Below are 20,628 nucleotides of genomic sequence, written 5' to 3' on the forward strand. Positions count from 1 at the left end.
GTGGGGTTTGTTTTTTGTTTTGGGGTTTTTTTTGTTTTTGTTTTTGTTTTTGTTTTTGTTTTTTTTTGTTTTTTTTTTTTTTTGGGGGGGGGGGCACCACATGACTTGTTACTTAGATCCCAAAACATGTGAATCTGAAAAGTTGATAATAGTGCTACAGTGAATTTTTCAGACTTGTAACTTTTTCTCAAATCTCACAATTTTCACATCCAAAATGTCAAAAAGCTGTTTGAAATTGCTAAATGTGTGTTTTGCCTCTCTTGAGATGGAAAGAGTGCTCACATGCACCTAGTAACAGTAACAATAGAAATTACAGGCTGTACAACACATTTTAGAGTGAAACAGCTATGTGGACAGCAATTTCATAGAACTCTATAAGATAATCAGGCAAAACAGTGTTATGGCATTTGATTTCAAGCATAATATACCATAACACACAGTCTTCACTAGGCATCTTACCCCGCTGAGGACGGACTGATTTTGCTACAACATGCATTTCCCATAGACGCATGCCCGAGTATCATACTCAGGACCCGTCCTTAACAGCTTAAAATGGTCACCTCAGACATGTGACCACATCACTTAAGCAGTGCTTTTCAAAAGTTTCATGGCCATGTTTGTTTGTTTGTATTTTAAGACCCAACTTCAGAGAGAATTCAAGTTCGTGATAAGGTCTACTTTGTCTTTGATGCATTAACAATATGGCCTTGAGATGGCAAAACAACATATGTCAAAAATTCATGAAAATGTACTTAGTCACATATTTCAGCTTATTTTAATATAATCTAACTCTTGACCAAATCCTGAAATCAGAACCCATTCTGTAACTGAGAAGTGATGCTCCCTCCCAGAGGGAATTGTTCAAATTTTGTTGGCAAAACAACATAAGCGATACGCTTGCCCCTGTTCAACACACGTCAGGCATGGACTTGGCAAAACAACGCATCTACATGTTATACGTCGTTTTGCCATCTACATGTTTATGCTGTAATAGGCTGCGTGCCGTGTGCGGCTGCAGAAGCACGCACATATTGACATTGTAATACGTTGTACACGCGCCAGTGATCTAGACTTACATTGTTTTGCCGTATCAATGGCAATAGTGGGGTTATGTTGAGACAGCAAAACAACATATGTTTTGATTAAATGCAAATTATTCTAAAAATGAGGGGTCTAGTGAAATCAATTTGCATGCACTGTATTACTGATACTCTTGGTCCTTCTAAGGTAAGATATGAAGTGTTGAACAAAAACAGAAAAAGAGCTGAAAGTTTGCAAACTTCAAGCTTGATCTACTGGAAATGAGGTTGGATGTAGATACGTTGTTTTGCCATCTCAAGGCCGAACAGCCCTAATAGGTATTACAGAGAAACATTACAAATTCTCTTTGAAAACTAAATTAACAAAAACTAAGACAAGCGACAATTCATTCAAAAGTGAAAATAGGAAAACAGTCTCAATCAAATCACACTTGTGTGTTCAAAACAGCTGTGTTGGTGAGCAAAAGATGTCATAGTACATGAAGAATCCAGAGGCCATTTCATCATGTGTAATTATCAAAAATGTGCTCATGTTTTCACTAATGAACAAATGTTTTGTCGCAAACAACTTTCTCATTGTTTCAAAGTGTAGTAGTAAGCACCACTCTGATTCATGCAGCGTTAATAGTAGCAGAAGATTTCAGAGAACCTGACTAGCAGAGCTCTGGCTGAAGTAGAAGAGAGCTCCACCAAGGTTGACCACTGAGGCTACAGTAAAGACTGGATACCAGCTTCCAGAGTAGGCTACCATAGCTGCAGTGACAGGACCAGCAGCCATGCCAGGCAATGTGGCCTGCAGATCATTCAGGGAGGAAACAAGAGTGAAATACTGAGAATAGCTTCTTGAAAAGAAAGTGTGATTGGCTGACTTTTCAATCCAAAATGATGAGAATACTGGGATTTCGATAATTATTTAACCCTATCTTACCTGGGGGGGGGGGGGGGTCAAATCTACCCCCTCTCGACATTTCATGTGATTCCACAACACACAAAGATTTTGAAGCGCCATTTCATGACTCTTTTCTTTAAAGTCTCCCGCATATTGTGAGACCAATTTGTGACTTCTGAGTACATCATTCTGAAGTAATACAATGTTTTGTACATGCATTTCAGTCCAAAAACAGCTAAAATTTGTGATATTGCACGCAAATCCAATGCAAATTGTGTTTCTTTGTTAAATTGACTCCTTCCCTCCCCCCCCCCCCCCCATTAAAACTTGGTCTCAAATAGCCTTGTTAGAATAGGGTTAAAGAAGCAGGTTTTAAGTTTTTCAAATTTGATTTCCACCACAACTTAGATTAAAGGGGATGGCTAGTAACTGATCATTGGGAATCAGTGGAAATGCTGGGGGATGATTGTTCCAATCCTTGTGGGATTCATTTAAGAGTACATTATATATCTATTGTTGTGTGAAAATTATTTGCTTCAGAATGGTCTCATATTCAAGTAATGTGCAGTTTAATGTTTCCAGGTTAGCATGCCTGTACAGTGACAGGGACGATCGTTAACGGGCCTTCTTTCTTTCCTTCGTTCTTTTTGGAGAAGAAATTCATAACACCTGACATTGACAGTAACATAATTATAAAGAAAAACACCAGAGACTCCAACTCTCCCGTTTTCGACGGGAGATCTCCCGCCGAAAACCCATTTTTGCAAAATCTCCTGTTCTCCCGCTTGAGATTTAATTTCTCCCGCCCTGGCTCTGCGTCTCCCGTTGGAAAGGATTTCTTACTTATTGCTATTGTATGTTGAAAAAATAAGTCTTAGATAGCACCAGAGAGCATCTAGAACCCTAGGAACTTCGCGCTTCGCATACATCAACTTGGAGTCTCCCGTTTGCTAGGGGTTTCAGGCGGGAGAGTCTCCAGATCAGAAGGTGATTTGGGTTGGAGTCTCTGAAACACTTTGAAATATGCCAATCAAGATCAAAATTTTTCTTATATTAACACATTGGTGTCTTGCATAACTACACCTCCCGATCATCATAAATACTAAATTTGACCTTAATTGCTTGAATGATGTGGAAGTTATTCAATCCACAAGGTTTTGGTAAAATTATAGTTACCATGGCAACGCTTTGTCTGACAAACACGAAAATTATGTGTTCCACATCTATGCCTCAAGGCCATAATGCCTACCACATTTGATTTCAATTGCTACAAAACTGTGGAAGTTGTTCACTCCACAAGATTTCGAAGAAAACATGCGGTTACCATGGCAACGCTTTGTCAAGTACAAACACAAAGAGTGTCTTGCATAACTACACCAATAGATCATCATAGATACCAATTTTGAAATTGATTGCTTAAATACTATGAGTTATTCAATCCACAATGTTTTGATAGAATTATTTTTACCATGGCAATGCATTGTCCGACAAACACAAAAAACGTCTTGCACATCTATACCTCAATATCATCATTTACCCTAAGTTTCATTTAAATTGCTTCAAAACTGTAGGAGGAGTTCGGAGATTTGCAACAGACCGACCGACCGACCGTCCTACCACCCGCCCGCCCGACCAACATCGCGGTGATTCCTATATACCCCATTCACACTATGTGTGGCGGGGGTATAATTACAAAATCATCAACAAGAAACCCAGGGGTCTCACACTACCTAGAGTACTGCAAGTTCACCTTCAACATATTCTTGAAGACCATTACCCAAGAAGAACACAGCAGACTTGGGTAACTTGGGGACCTCCAGCAACGTGCCTTTTTGAACAAATTAAGAGCCTATCAAACCAGAAATCCTACTTCCCAAGTTTGTTGAAAATCCATGAGCTTATTATAATTTCAAAAACAAATTGAAAATGTAAAATTTGGGGCCTCACTTTGATCGCAACCCCCCGCCCCAAGGGAGCATCCCCTGATTCACCATGGACAAACCTGAAATGCAGTTACATATGTACTTACTTATTGGACTAAGCTCTAACACTTCTAATTCAAGAGAAGATCTTTACAGATTCTTTGCTGTGAGGACTTTGGGGCAAGGTGGGGGAGGGGACATGAACAAATAAAGATCTTATCACATTACAAATGCTACCTGCCAAATTTAGTATAAATGTATCATGGGATTTTCAAGAAGCTGAAAACGTAATTTTTGGCATCCGTTGATATCCGTTTAAATGTGTTTCATGTCCTTTTTATCCCCTGGATGGACGTTTATATTCCCATGATTTCACTCAGAGCAGCCACGCAAAAAGCTTTGTCTTGCCATAAACGGATAACGTCAGCTGACCTTTGCCCGATTGTTGTATGTTTTCTGCTGTATATGTACTGTACTCAGTCATTTTCCTTGCATTTCCATCCACCAGGCCTCATGTAGAGTCTGTTGCTGCGAGACAATGGAACGGATGGAATGGCTATCACACCATTCTCTGACGTCCAACATACTGTATGTCTCATGCATCACCTATTTGTTGCTCGTGTGTTTTGTCCCATGGGCATGTGGTTCATAATTTGTTTCTCATGAGTTTCCGCACGTCCCTCTGTCCTGTACACTATTGTCCCACATGCATTGCTAATTGTTTGTTTTGTTCTCCCCCATAACCATGCATGTACGCTCTTCTAAAACGGAAACTTTACACTTTGTCCACTCAATGGACGATTTGAACAACAGATGAGCAAAATATTGCCTGTTTCTTGTACGGTGAGCCTATCTGGCAGAGTGTGACAGGGGCTTTAAAAGTGACACATAAGTTTCTTACCAGGGTATTTGACACTGCAAATGTAATCCCAGCATGATTTGGTGCAACATCTGCATGGTTGCTCATGTGACCAGAGGAGTTGCATCCACACAGACCCAAGGAGATTGAGATAAAGCTGTTTTTAGAGACAAAAGAAAATCATATCAAAGATTACATCTCTGACTCGAACACCTCAGACTTCCTCAGATATCAAGCAAACAATGAAAAAAAGGAGAAATGCTATTTTGACAAACATCATGTGATGACCTTTCATACTGATGACCTCTACATGTGACTCCTCACCACATTACCCTGACAGATGTCTAACGCCAAGGAAACTGCCAAGTCATCTTAGTGTAAAAAAAGGATAACTGATTTTTGTCTCAATATGAAAAGTTCAAGATCTGATTAGAATATAGACTGTCAAAACTTCATAATTTAAAGATGGTCCATCCCTTTTGCATTCCTTCCCAAATAGCACAGAAGATGATATATTCCACCAGAATGACAAGACTATTGTAAAGCTATAACATTTCTGTGATATTTGAAGGTTGTTAGCCATTAAAATTCAAATAATGCACCAAACGCTCACCGTAGCGTATTCTGTGTACTAGGCACAGCTGCATGTATTAATCCTCCTGTGGTTGTAATATGATACTTATACTTCAAACAAAAGATATGCATGTTAAAGCTGTCAGAAAAGAAGAATTCACTAGCTTCTCTTACTTTGTTATCGATGGCAAGTAACACACCACTTACATGAACTACATGTGCAACTAAGTGCATCACACAGGTCTGTAAAACTAGGCTAGTAGTTTAGATTTGTAATTTTTTCGTAGTACAAAAAAATCAAATTCAAATCTTAACTGTCAATTAAACTAAACAAATAAAGACTCTCTTGAGTTCAAAATTTACAGGTTTCCAAACAGTGTTTTCTTCAATACCTAAGTGTTCTCACCAATTTTTCAAAAATTTGCATGCAAAAGGGATTGGCTGTCTTTAAGGATATCTTTTGATACAAAGTTTATCAGGTTTCTATAGGTGCATAGTTAAAGCGGTTTATCTTGACGGTTTGTTAGTTGTGATTGCCTCATATCATACATGTCTGCCCTTATCTAGGCTTCAAGATCAATTTCCTCAAACCTATGTTTCTCTTGTGGCTGGAACTCAACCATTTCGAAGGTTTTGTGTGTGTGTGTGTGTGTGTGTGTGTGTGTTTTTTATATATAAATGAAGACAAACTACAGATCATTAGAAAGCTGAGACTCTGAAAAATCATAATACAGTTCGACCTCGATTATCCGGCCATGTCGGGACCGGCGCTCATCCGGATAAGCGAATTGGCCTGATATGGGAGACACAATGTTAATGTATATAGCTGCCATCCAAGCTGCCGTCCCAGTGCACTGGCAGCTAGGCAGATAGCGTACCCCTCAACGGTGGTGTAATCTATGCTAGCCTGCGCAAAATTGTAGTCCCTTCTTCACAAAAATGAAGTATATCTTTATGTGAAAATCATACATGTTTTACCTCATTAGATATTGAGAAACCTATCATGCACATCGCATGAAATTAGTGAAATAGATCCATGAAAGTCACTATTTTTTCTCAATTTTTGGATGAAAAAAAAAAAAGTACTTCACTGCATGAACGCGTCCGGATAAAAGAGATTACCGGATAAAAGGAGGCTGATAATCAAGGTCGAACTGTACTTGAATTTGGATATGATGGTGCAATGTTGTAATCATCTGGTTATGATGTTAGGTCACAGATCAATAGCCAGAACTTCATCTCATGGCTTGCCATTTAACACAGATTTGTAAGTTTACATAAGATGGCCCAATGTGATGAGATTACCACGGCCAATGAAAACAAAGACTGTACGTTGCATAATGCTTTGCAAATAGTGGCTTAAACCAAAGTGTTAAATTGTATTATGTCATGAATAGGGTGAATTGATACAAATTGATCTCTACCACCATGCATTGTCCATCTGATGCATGATACCAATAAGTGAATTTCTGCTTACTTTCACTTATTAATGTCAGGAGGCATTACCATGCAATTAAAGTCTTGAATCCTACACTACAACACTGTATTTCACAACTGGAATTTTTTAGATAATGATATTGGGGAAAGGTGATATTTAAAGCCATAGGTACACTTGTACATACACAGAACAATAACATTTCCAGCCCAAAGTCACCACATGATATTCATAGGATAGCACTTTTTAATCCTTGTGTTGTATAACTATTGAGCCACTACTGAAAAGAGAGAGGCACATAACCATCAATCATCATCCCCTCCCATAATGTATCAAACTGGGAATACCAGTAATAACATACACACACATATAGCAACATCCTTATCAAGTGAATACTTTATCATACTATCATATCCTGAAGGAAAGACTTGTAATAGATAATATTATGTTTAAAAGGAAGCTCACCAGACAGCTAAGCCTAATTTATCCACAGAACCAAAGAGCATGATAAAGAGGGCGGGGCCAAGAAGTCCAATGCATGTCATTATTCTCCTGACAGAGAGTACAGTCCAGTGTTTCTTGGTGATCAGGTAGTCTGCATAGTGTCCAGCCGCTTTGTATGGAAAGAAGATGTAAAACACATCCGCTCAATCATGGATTCATTACACCTGTCTTCATAATAGAAAGTCGCAAAATAACACAAGTTTATACATTTTATGTTCACTATGTACAGTATGTACTAAAGTTTTTAGAGAAAGAAACAAAAACACACTATCGTTTCATGAGTCAAATGAAAAAACAAAAACAAACACAAACAAAAAAGATGTTACTACTGGTAGTCTAATCATACTGCTTCAACAACTATCCCAAACCTGAAATGACTATTTGTGTTGTTGTGTCCGTTTACCCTCCAAGTCAATAGCACACTCCAGTAACAGTCTATTTCATGTGAAATTTACCCGCTTACATAAAGAATGCAAAATACCAGTATGTGAATGGACCTTTGTACTTCAACGTGACATATCAGCTTCCCAATCAATATAAAGCTCCTTCTCAAAGCACTTTCAGTAAACAGCCCTAATACACCGAGTACAAAGATACACGGACTGCCACTGAAACTTCTCATGGGTGCTTTTGAAAAAACATGACTCAAAGCAGATTGGTTCTGTTCAAAATCCTAAAAGGGCCGAGGGGGGGGGGGGGGTTGATGTTTCGCGCAACAATTCCACAACATGAGAAGACAATCATGAGGCTTCTTGACCTTTTTTCTTTCAAGGATTGTGCAACTTTTGAGAAAAAATTTGCAATGTCCGCGAGTACCATTATGGAGCCACGCCCATTTTGATAATGGCATGTCACCCCAAAATGGGCACAATTTTGTGTTTTATGTATATTTCCTCGGGAAAACAGTGCTCTATCATGAAGCTCATAAAAACCTGACTAATTTTACCATCCATAACTTTGATTGATCAAATTTATGGTAATTATGGTAGAAAAGTGGTCCATGACAATTCCCATACAAAAAACAGAGAAAAAAGGTTAAAATCTAAGAAATACACAAGCAATTCTGGAAACAATGAAATACATAAGAATCTAAATGCCTTTCGGAAGTTTTTATGATGTACAATTGTTGAATATGTTAAAACAGATACACAAACCACAAAAAAAAAAAAAACACCTTCAAAGCTTTTGATTAGTGTTTAATATGCTAAAATAAGATAAAGGGCTTAATTTGCATGATCAATTGATTTGAATTAAATATTGACAATTTCAAATAATTTTAACCCTAACTAGGCCGGGGGGGGGGCCTCCGAGGCCCCCACCTCGACGTTCCGCGCGATGTATCGCTAACGCGAAAAGCTATCGCCGCGACGTTTCATGACTTTTTTCTTTTGAGTCTCCCGCATCTTTTGACACCAAATTTGCAATGCCCGGGTGTGCGGTTCCGAAGTTGCGCATTAATATGTATGTGCATGTCAGACCAAAAATTGCTCAAAAACGTGAATTCGTGTACAATTTCAATGCAAACTGTGCTGACAGGCAAATTTCATAAAAGTATGATTATTTTGGGGTTTTATTGATTAAAATCAATTAATAACATATTTTCTTGATCGGAACAATGTCACGGACAAGTTTCATCGAAAAAACAATGAAAAACATAAGGTCGAAAAAACAGAGAAATACATAAGAAATTCAAAAAACAATAAAATACTTAAGAAATTTTTTCTGATGGCACAATTTTTTTCTCTCTTATTTGCTCAGGACACTGAAAAGAATGTTCACACAAAAAATGTGCCCATTTTGAGCTCTATTTAGTGATTTATACCAAATTGTCTGATTTCATGCATCATTATGCATAAATTAGCATAATTTAGCATAAATGATAATTTTTAAAAAATTTAACTTTGTGATACTTTAGATTACATCTTAGGCAATGTGTGTGCCAATTTTCGTCGCGATCGCGCGGTCGACGGCCGAGATCTGGAGGGGGGGCCTGGGAGGCCCCCCCCCCCCCCCCCCCCCCCGGCTCTATGATCTACCTAAATAGCCCGGCCTAGTTAGGGTTAAGACTCAATCTTGTAGATTACGATGTGAGTATCACACGAAAACTGATGGCTAAGATCTTGGGGGATTGGGGGGGGGGGGGGTCAGCCCACCCAGACTAAATGGGCTATGAGTCTGATACATCACATTCAGTGTCTCCATCACTCCTTTAATTATTCAACTTGACTTATACGTAACAGGGCCATAACATGGATATTTCTGTTTCCTGAGGTTTCTTCAATCATTTACTTTCATGATCTACTCACCTACACCAAATAATGAGTTCATGACATATGGCAGTGCAGTAAAACTAACATCTTGCTTGTTGGCTCCTAAATGCCTCTGTAAGTATGTTGGTAACCATGACAACACAATATAGTTTGACCAGTTCATGGCAAAGTGGGCAATATACATTGCCCACAGAGGACGATGTGAGATGTAGCTTGTCCAGTACACGCTGTTTGTTGTGTCAACCTGGTTAGGAATCACAAGAGAAAAAAATGACAGTATCACGTCAAGGAAAATAAAGGATTGAAATGAGGTATGGTGTACATGTATGCAGTCACACATGGAATTCTCTCTCTCCATTAAAGAAAAAAATAATAAAAATTAGAATAAATATTCAATTTTGGGTAATCTAAATAATCACTGTGAAATCAACTGTTTTCATTTGTACTGCACAAACCTTTGGCATTAGGAGCATTTCTGGGTCATTGTCAGGACTGTCCTTTGGGTAGAACATTACCCAGATTACCACCCACATGAGTCCAATGGCACCAAAGGTGTAGAACATCATGGCCCAGGAGAGACGGGGGCAAATCTACCAAAACAAAGAAATTTGAATAGAATTCATCATCTGTAGAAAAATGTTATAAATGTACATTGAGTTCATACCAGTAGGCACTATTTGTATGTTCAGGTTTAATAGATCACACAAAGTGCAACAAACATATAATCAATCATGTAAAATATGCATTTGCCTGACTAAATGATCTTTTTCATTAACCCGTTGAGGACGTGTCCCGAGTATACTTGGGCAAGTGTCTATGGGAAATGCATGTTGTAGCAAAACCAGTCTGTCCTCAATGGGTTAAGTTCCATAAAAAACACCAAAACATGCACAAATCTATACAAACACTTAAAAACAAGCAGAATGCAATAATGCAATACACATGCTAGGAATTTACTTCTATACACTAAGAACAACCAACAAGGCAAACACAAAACGACATCTGGCCTGCATATCGCACTTTGTGAGTAAAGTGTTTTTCAAGGTAAGTTCATCGACCGTTTGACCTTTGACCTTGTCAGACTTCACCAATAATTTAACATACTAGTAACTGGCATCTTTAGATGATGTATACCCTGGTATGTGGTTTGAAGTTGGTGGTCATAGGTCAAAGCTGTGGGAAGAATATAATTTTAATATTGAGAATACACCACAATACTGCGAGTACAATGCTTAACAGGGAAAGTTCATTGAACTATTGACCTTTGACCTTGGCGGACATCACCATATTACACCTTGACAAGCATTTTTAGGCTATGTACCTGTGGTGATAATTTGGTGGTCATACTTCAAAGCTGTGGAAAGTCATAGAGAGTACACCAAATTGTTGACGCCACCGTCGCCACTGACAAAGACAACAGAAGAGTGATGCATATGTCTTGCTTCCACTACCGAGGCAAGACAAAGGCTGCGTTCATCATCTTCCCATCTTTGAAACATGTTTCAATACCCACTATCAAAACACGTTTGCAAAGACCTTTCAGATTGTGTTTCTCGAGTTGTTGCATTTATCATGGTTATCATGAGTCGAGACGGAGGCTTTGTCATCGTGCAGCTCCATTGCACAGCTTGACCCGAGGAGCGAAGATGTGTAGTTGGCAATGTTTACAGCTATAAACACATTTTAAAACGTCTTTGCATTTATCATCTCCACAGAAACACAATCCTGGCTCAAACACATTTGCAATCGCACTCTTTCTGCATTTCAGAAAGGTGTTTCTAACCCCGTAATCAAAACAGCTATATGTTTATCATCTGCCCAAATCTCCCTGAAAGTTGCTTTGAAACCTTAATTCTATGCCAAAAGTGAGTTGATAAACACACCCAAAAATAAAAGGAAAATTCTGGTGTTTGCAAAGTCATTGTGTTTATTCTGGCATTATATTCTGTTTTTGTTGTAGTTGCTGTGTATATCTATTTTTGCAAATGACCCTAAATATACATACACAGACAAACTTTTCAATTTAACATATTCTTGACAAGCAAATCGATTCAATTCTTGGTGAGTTTAGGATTTTTCAATCACTCCACCTCTCATCCTCTTGATTCTTGTGCACAATTCAGACATGTTTCCATTTCCTTCTCTTATAGTTATTGGCCATCACTTGCCTGTAGCACTCCAACTAAAAAACAAATAAATAAACAAATAAACAGATAATCAAAAACTTTCAGAAGACTGCTCTGCATAACCAGATTACCATGACACCCATTGGCAAAATTTGACTCATCATCAAAATGCCTCAAATTCCTGTGACATGGAGTACATGTAGGTATAAAAGAGTTTACAAAGCTCTCCATCACATCACATGAATATTCTGAAGTGTTGGAAGGCACTTTCAGTATTAAAGAAGTTTGATTTGTGATATGGTGAGCAAAATTTAATGTACAAAGCATATTCAGAAGTAGAACAAGGGGAAGGTCACTTTAGAGGGCATTTACAACAACATACATTGGAGTCTTTATAGGCTCTCTGTCTTACCAAAGCAGCCACGGTCTGCCCAACTGAGCCTAAAGCCACCAGGTAACCAAACGAGGTAGATCTCTCATCAGGGTGTACATTGTGAGCAAAAATGTGGAAGATAGTTGGCAAGCAAAATCCCTCCGCAAAACCAAGGATCATTCTCGACATGACAAGAACCTGATGGTAAAGAACAAAGACATAGGACCACATGGAACTAATTCAACTTGTAATCTTTCACGATATATAATTGCATATGCATTGAAAAAGGATATAAGTTTTGCTCATACAAGTTTAAACAAGTACCTAATCATAAGCAGCACACACTGAAACAATGCTACAAACTCACTGCTTGCTTGCCAAAGGCAACTGAAACAATGCTACAAACCCACTGCTTGCTTGCCAAAGGCAACTAAAACTATTGGGCATAGAAACTATATGAATGAATGGAGACATCCCTCGTAAGAGTATGAGTTCCTTGCCTTGATGCTTTTTTAACATGAGGGAGAGAAATACCGCTATATATTTTTTTAACTGCCTTACAGTGGCCAGCACGAGCATTCCAATAATTACTGAGCTACTGATAGCTACTGAGTACCATTGTTAATAACCACCTATTCAATGCCTTATTAGCTTTAGCATAAGTCACATAATAGTCATTTTACATAAAGAGAGTATTAACCCTAACAGGGCCGGGGGGCAGAATCCCTCCCCCACCCCCACACTTTAATTTTGTAAAGGCACCTCCTCTTTAAGGAATTCCTGGATCCACCATGACTTGTGATGTCCAATGTGTGGAACAACATAAAGAAATTATAAACAAAATTCAATGTATTTTCACTTTCCTCGCATAGCAAAAGAACACTTGACTTGCCTCTTTCAGAAGGCAGGGAGAGTGATATTACCCTTTACATATACGTAAGTGACAAGTCAAGGAAATGTGCACATTTTTCCAAAAAAAATGAAATTTTGTGAAATTCTCTTTATATCTTCTCTATATTGTTCTACTCATGAGACATCATACACCGTAGTCTTCTCATTGACAGTGACTGCACAGATACTTTAAAAATTCATAATTTTTGAATGGATTGTCTGAGTTTCCTCAAACTTTTACGAATATGTTCTACTATTCTTGCTGGATTCACTCAATTCACATATACGTGAAGGTGGACTTGCCCTTTAAATCATGACTTTATGCAATTTTACATGACAATACCAAAACCAATAATCATGATGGTAATTTGTGTTTTGACACCTCTACTCTTGTAATGGACTTACACTGATATGGCTGAAATCAAGACTACATACCAACATATGAAGAGTTTGTTTGCAAAAACCGATAAGTCCATATTTGTAAAATGGAGATATTTGCGATTAAAGGTCAAGAAAAATAAAGAGAATAATAAGAAAAGTCTTGCTTCTTTTGACAATAACTTCAAAAATATACCTTTATATGTAGTGACCAATATATCATTTAAAAGGTATTATTTTGTACTTTATGACAGAGACCGTACTTCAAAATCTTCAAAAATGGACTTATCGGTTTTTGCAAACAAACTCTTCATATCATTCTATTTCACCAAACTGGAATGTACATTTAATTCAACAGCTTTCTCAGGTTTGAAATTGTTGCATGTGTGCAGTTCTACGACAAAAGTTTAAAGTTATGGCAATGATATGACTTACTGTGAATGATCCTCCTACAACAGGGGTGATAAATGTAGAAAATGACCACACTGCTACTGCTACACCTAGAGTGAGCTTGCCCCCAAACTTCTGTGCAGCTTTACCACCTATAATCTGGAAAGACAAATTGGAGAGAAATATCATACTTAGGCTTCTCTGAACAACTAAGTACCACATACCCCCAGTACTTGGTATTGAAACAGCTGTGCCTTGTATTGTACAAACAAATTTTTGCCTTTATTTTCACATTGTCACTTTTTCCTACATATTAAAGGGGAAATCCAGTCCAAATATAAGTTAGTCCGATAAGAAAGAGTAAAAAATTATGAGTTCAACAGTATGAATTTGATCGAAATTGGATAAAAAATAAGGAAGTTGTGACATTTTGAAGTTTCGCTATTTTTTGGGGAAACAGTTCTGGAACAGTCAAAATGAATATGCAAATGGGCAAAGTGGGCATGTCATTCCCTCACAACTTACCATAATAGTTTGTACACAAAATTTTGAAATTTCCGGTTTTCATTCAAACGCAATTATGCCTGAGGCTCAAATCCTTGTATATCTAACTGACCACTATTCTGAAGTTATTCAACCAGGAATATTGTCATGTTTCAGATTTCAATGACAGAAACATTGAATTTTCGTCAGTTTTTGTACACAATCAATGGAAAATTGTGAGGGTACGACATGGTCAGCTCACTCATTTGCATATTCATATCCACTGTACGAGAACTGTTTTGCAAAAATGAGCAAAACTTCAAAATTTCATTACTTCCTTATTATTCATCCAATTTCAGTCAAATTTTCACCATTGAATTTGTAAGATTTTACTCTGTTTTATCAGACTAACTTATATTTGGACTGGATTTCCCCTTTAACACTGATACAAACATTATTGGATATTAAAATAGAAACATCTAAATTATCTCATTTTCCATGTTCAACTTGCCAGTCTACTTAAAATTTTGTAAGGATGAATTCTATTAAGACTTTTCTTTTTTCTAAACTGTGAGCTATAATCAGTCTCTACACCACTTTGAGAGGCAGGTTTCTGAAAAATTATATATAATTTTGGAGAGCAATTGCTCCATTTTTCTTCAGTACCTTCACGAAAAGCAGTAGGCTTTAAATAGTCAAGTTAATTTCATAAGCTATGCAAAGAAGAAGACAGATGCATTGTCAGGAATAACTGAAAAATGCCTCAAAATCAGTTAATAGAAATACTACTACCAGTACTACTCCTACTTACTACAAATACCACTAAGAATGTAAGACTACTGCAAGCACTACTTACTACTAACACTATTCTATCATAATAATCATATTTATGCAAACTCATATAGTGTAATATCTTGCTATGATGTACCATTTAGAATTTATTCTTTTTCTGATTTAAGGACACTTGAATCATCGACTACTCCATCAGAATTTCCATTATAACTGAAACATAACAACTTCAGGCAACAGCATTCCACACAAAGGATGGTGAATGTACTTAATGACATAAGTGTGCCCAGTATTTAACGATAAAACAAAGGAGACACACTGAACCTGACTGCTTATGTAGCCATAGGCGAATGCACTAAGGATCCAGCCCTGGAGAGACATGTTCCATCGGTAAACGTCAGCCATGGGCACGATGGCAATAGGCATTATGACACGATCCGCAGCATTGATGAAGTTTGCCAATGAGCAAAGTGCAACAATCCGAATGGACTTACTCAGAGGCATCCTGATACCTTGAACAGCTTTGCTTGTTCTAGATACAAATAATAAAGATATGTAAATATCAGTGAATACATCTAATTACCACATATAACAAAACAAAAGAGACACACATTTTACTTACTACTCCTCAGGTTAAAAATAAGTAAAAATGACCAACTCTAGGTACTCGCACAAAATGGTGACAATCATGCAAAATTTATCTACTACCACCATTGAACCAAGATTCCCTTAGAATTGAGATAATATCATTTATAATCTTCAAATTTCCAGAAAGAAATCATACTGAGAAAAAATTGAGACATCATTTATAATCTTCAAATTTCCAGAACAAAATCATACTGAGGAATTAATACCTTTAACATATTTTCAGAATGTCTCAGTGAATCATCTACACAGCAGTTCATTATAAGGTATTCTTCAAGTGATATGTCCAATCACACTGGGTCATTGATACATATGCAGAGCATATGAGTTACAAATGTATGTCTGATGAAACTGCAACTGTGCTGGAGCAGTAGAGCTGAGCTCTAAGTAACAATTACAAAAGCAGTGCAATGTGTTCATGATATTGGTCCTTCATATCTCGATACATTGTAGTGTACCAGCAAACACTGCAACCTTTTATTGATATCATGTCAAAAACTGCACTCACCCTAGTAGATCATTGTAAATACATGGAGTGTGTTGTGATTGATTAGATTGCATCACGTGATTGTGGAAAAATCTTCGGTATAGTAGCACGTTTGTACCACTACACTGAACGCTTTATGCAGCGCGTCTACGCTTTGTCTAGATATGCTGCAGAGATTCACGCAGTGAGGAATGTAGTAGGAGTCGACAAGGCCAAGCCTTTCAACGTATGCGCCCGTAGAGCACAGAATACAGAAAGTATACTATTCTGCTCAACAATACACATTTATACACTGCTGCGTTAGTTGTAAGTGTAGTTGTAAGTGTAAACAAGACATCGGTACTCGAGCTCTGTGTACGAGAAGTCAGAGCGGTGAGTCTAATTATGTTAGATCCAGTACCACTTCTAGGGCCTTGACCTATGAAAAATGCATTGTACAAGTAGATCAAGGGGCCTATTAACAATTTGGGCATGTTCTATTGATGCACTAGTACTGGACTATAGAAATCGGATGAAAAATACGGGAAGGGTATGAAATTTTGAAGTTTTGATAATTTCTGCAAAATACTTCTTGTACAGTGGGTATTAATATGTCATACCCTCAAAATTTTCCATTGATTGTGTAAAAAAAAAAATATGAAAATTCAATGTTTCTGACATTGAAGTCTGAAACATGATGTTATTACTGATTGAATAACTTCAGAATAGTGATCAGTTAGATATATGAGGATTTGAGCCTCAGGCATAACTGCATTTGAATGAAAAACTGGAAATTTCAAAATTTTATGTCAAACTATATGGTAAGTTGTGAGGGAATGACATGCTCACTTCGCCATCTGCATATATTCATATTGACTGTTCAAGAACTGTTCCCCCCCCCCCAATAGCAAAACTTCAAAATGTCATAACTTCCTTATTTTTCATCTGATTTTGATCAAATTCATAATGTTGAATTCACAATATGTTAACTCTTTCTTATTAGACTAACTTACTATTTGGACTGGATTTCCCCTTTAATAAAAACTGGAGGCCTATCAGTGGCATATCCAGGGGAAGCACATGGGAGGTACACCTCCTTTTTTTCTTACTTACTTAAGTATGCATGAAATCGCAAAATGACCAACGTAAATCTTTAAAAAAAACATCTCTTGTCAGCCGATTGAAATGGCACCTGAAAACCTGAAAATTGCGTTTAAGCCTTTTTCTTTATTTGTCATCTGATGAAACCCGGAAGTGGCACGAGAAAATTAGAAAATTTGCTCTTAAGCCTTTGTTTGTTTTTATTTTGTTTTGTTTTTTGCTTGTCAGCCAATTCACACCAGAAGTGGTACAAGAAAATGCCTGCTAAGGCCTTTTTTTCCCTTTGCTTGTCAGCTGATGAAGCCAGAAGTGGCACCAGAAATATAAACTGCCCCCCCCCCCCCCACTTTCAAAAACGCAGCGCCAGTCCTGGCTCAGGATCGGTCCCTACGCTCCCTTGCTTTGCGCCCCCCCCCCCCCTTTTACAGAATTCCTGGATCCGCCCCTGCCTACAGTAGATCGTGTTACTTTTAAGTTCAACTAGACCCTAAATCATAATGACACTCTAAAACACTCCCCACTCTAGAAGAAGAAAACAAGCTTGTCTGACCACCATCTAAGGCAATGCTAGATCTGGGGTAACACAAGGGTCCTACAAACTACTAGACAGACAGGAAAACAAATAGGTTTTATCAATGTAAGTTATGTTGACAAGGGCTGAGGGCATACTCGTAAAGTAGGCCCCACCAATGCTTCTAGTGCTTGTCCGCGTTCGAACTTAATACGTCGGGTTGACTGTTCATACTCGTGAATTCTGCCCCACCATGCAGCGTTCAATGGTACATATGCATGGTGGTGGGGCTTTCTTCCACAGCAGATCTAGGTACATATGTAAATACTTGTGAATGCAGCTAGCAGCTCCACCATACAGCGTTTACGCATGATTGATAAAGCGGCGCGCGGCAGGCCGATTTCCACAGAGAGCATCTTTCATTACTTCTTTCTCGCTTTTTCCTTTGTTCTTTTTTTTTTCTTTCTCTCTCTTCAGCTGTTATTCTAGGAATGACTCAGTAATGTCCCTCGACCAATTTGTCCATAAATACAACCCTATCTAACACAACTCTAAACCTAGGCTAGGGCCTTAACAACCACAAGTTATTTGCTTGCTAACTCACAGAGTAGACGCCGATGCATGCGCAGGTCTAGAGTAAAATATCCCGTTTGCGGCAGTTTAAGCATTGTTAAGAGTTTTTCCAACTTGTAAACAAATCAGGCAAATTATTTTCAACCATTTCATATATCATAGACAAGATTATTCATTAACGCAATTGTTTTCATGAAAGAAATTTACCATTGACCGACGCAGTTTTCATGATTTACCAGGGCAAAACCCGGCACAATTTTCGCCGATAAGGGCGAAATGCGACGTATTATTTCTGCTTGTGGCACGATGTACAATCCCTATGCAATACGCGCGTGCTCCGCGATCTTTAGCTGAACGCCTTCACATGTCTCGCGAACATTGCGTAAGGGGTTACGCCATTTCCTGACCCACTTCATCTGACACACTCTTTCTGACACACTTTTTTTGCCATTCATTTTGTACACGGGGCAGTTTTCATGAGACGGCCTCTGTTATTGGCAACTGTGCTAATGAATATTCATCAGCCTTGCGATAATTTTTTCATAATGAGTCACTCGGTCTGATTCTGTGTCTGTGATTGGCTTTTAGCTATTGACTTACGCGTGATATCGATCTCCTCAAGGGGATCCATGACGATATCTGATTACCAGTGTGCGTGTGTGTGTCGAATTGCGTTTTAGTGCCAGTGAGTGTGGCATAACTTCTGCAGGTTTCCTGTCCATTTCTCTCTCTTTTTCTCTCTTTTGCTTTCGTATCATCTTATCTCTGTTATTCTTAGAGTACAATCGTACTACCACAAGTGTTTTCCCCCATTTTTTGAAGTGATTATCTCGTTTGCAACAATTTAGAGGTGAGTTTTTGTTCGAGTGTTTGTTGAGTTTTTTGATTGAACACGATGTAGATTATCTACGTGTGTGCGAGAACATTCATGGTACCCACTCGTTTGTTTCCGTGTGCATTTTTACCGTACAGTGTCTTCATCATTCGTCTTCCAAGCAGCGAGTTTTCACCCTAGTTTTCCTCAACGTAGTTTTTTACCTCAATTTTTTTTTTTTTTTTTTTGCGGTGCAAGATGTTCAGTGTATTTTTTCTACGGTAAAATGCCATCGTTGATGATCTCCGTGTATTCATTACTAGTTTTCCACCTCCGTTTCATTTTGTGTACAACTATAACATTGATCTAAAGTCTAACGTAGTTAGCTACAAAGTCTGCGATGTCTGTATGCTGATGTGTTTTTGTGAGCTGGGAGTGATTATGGTGGGAATGATATTCAGGGTTTTGCTTAGCCCGACCAGACGCTGTTAATACGCTACGCGATAAGCGGCGACTGGGCTGTGTATAGTTAGGTTTTGCTGTGGTTGAGATGATAGTGATGATGATCATAATGATTCTGGTGATGATATACGAACCCTTTTGATGATGCAATTTATTTCGTGTGACCATGACGTTGATCATTGATGGCGAGAACGACACGAGTAGCCTAGCCTAGCTAGGCCAAGGACGAGAGTGACACTGTCCACGGGGGCTGTTGCTCGCTCATGCACAGGAGTGGTCTAGACCTAGAGACCTGTATTTAATCAGGTTTTTTTTTAACCTTTTGGTTGTTCACTTGGGTTAGTGCTCCAAAAATTCGTTTCTCTAAAGAAACTCAACCAAAAGCTTGACAATAAGGTTGCCTCAGGGCTATTCTTTAGTAAATATTAGATCTAAATGGCGATGCTAATTTAGTTTTCATTTTAAGAACTCGATTATATCCCATTTTCTTTGCTCATTTTTCAAATGATAAATTATTTAGAACTGTAAATTTACTTAAATTCTGATGTACTGCATTCACCATTGTAAAAATCAATAAAAAAAAGAGCCCGCTGAGCAGGTGTTTCATTCTATCCTTTTCATTTCCTTCCTATCGTGTTGGTTTCCTTCCTGTCACTTCCTTCTTTGACCCTGGACGGAAGAAAAAAAAAATCCCATCTTGCCATGTAAAGACAGAACACATACCATCATGAAATATTATGACATTAGAATAGTTTTAAAAGATTATGTAAGTCATCAAAATTCTTGTGTGTGAAAATAGATAATAAATAAAAGGTGATTTCTTACAAAGCAGTTCTTTCAAATGTCCAACAGCCTCAGAACAGCTTCGATAATGAAGCTAGTGAAATCTCAAAACTATCGTGGCAACAAGTGATATTGATAGGAAATTCTGACAAAAACTGTCACAACATTTGATGTTTAAATTTGTCTAGTTTTATTGGATTAGATCATGAAACTATTGTTGTAGTAACGGTAGTACTTACCGGCACTACTGGTGAGTTGCAACTGTAACTTGTCTTGTAGCTCAGTCAGTATGTCTTTCAATCAGGTTCCAGGTCACAACTGAGGGATGCGCGCACTGGCAATCCCTTTTAT

General features: G+C 38.0%; 1 protein-coding gene across 2 annotated transcripts; it reads right to left on the reverse strand.

Moving 5' to 3' along the window:
• Nucleotides 1-1,216: 1,216 nt before the first annotated feature.
• LOC140236744 (sialin-like) lies at nucleotides 1,217-20,601 on the reverse strand. 2 transcript variants are annotated; one of them, XM_072316672.1, is made up of 10 exons: nucleotides 20,517-20,601; nucleotides 20,054-20,163; nucleotides 15,247-15,454; nucleotides 13,696-13,809; nucleotides 12,031-12,189; nucleotides 9,948-10,082; nucleotides 9,529-9,736; nucleotides 7,184-7,331; nucleotides 4,753-4,867; nucleotides 1,217-1,833 (listed from the first exon to the last, which is right to left on the reverse strand). In XM_072316672.1, exons 3-10 carry the CDS (start codon nucleotides 15,424-15,426, stop codon nucleotides 1,681-1,683), a joined length of 1,212 nt encoding a protein of 403 aa, XP_072172773.1. In that variant the 5' UTR covers nucleotides 15,427-15,454; nucleotides 20,054-20,163; nucleotides 20,517-20,601; the 3' UTR covers nucleotides 1,217-1,680. The 2 variants fall into 2 exon arrangements, with proteins under 2 accessions (XP_072172773.1, XP_072172772.1); XM_072316671.1 differs by lacking the exons at nucleotides 20,054-20,163; nucleotides 20,517-20,601 and having other exon boundaries at nucleotides 15,247-15,579.
• Between the last annotated feature and the right edge of the window lie 27 nt (nucleotides 20,602-20,628).

This window comes from Diadema setosum, chromosome 13 (assembly GCF_964275005.1).
Source record: "Diadema setosum chromosome 13, eeDiaSeto1, whole genome shotgun sequence".
NCBI classification, from domain to species: domain Eukaryota; kingdom Metazoa; phylum Echinodermata; class Echinoidea; order Diadematoida; family Diadematidae; genus Diadema; species Diadema setosum.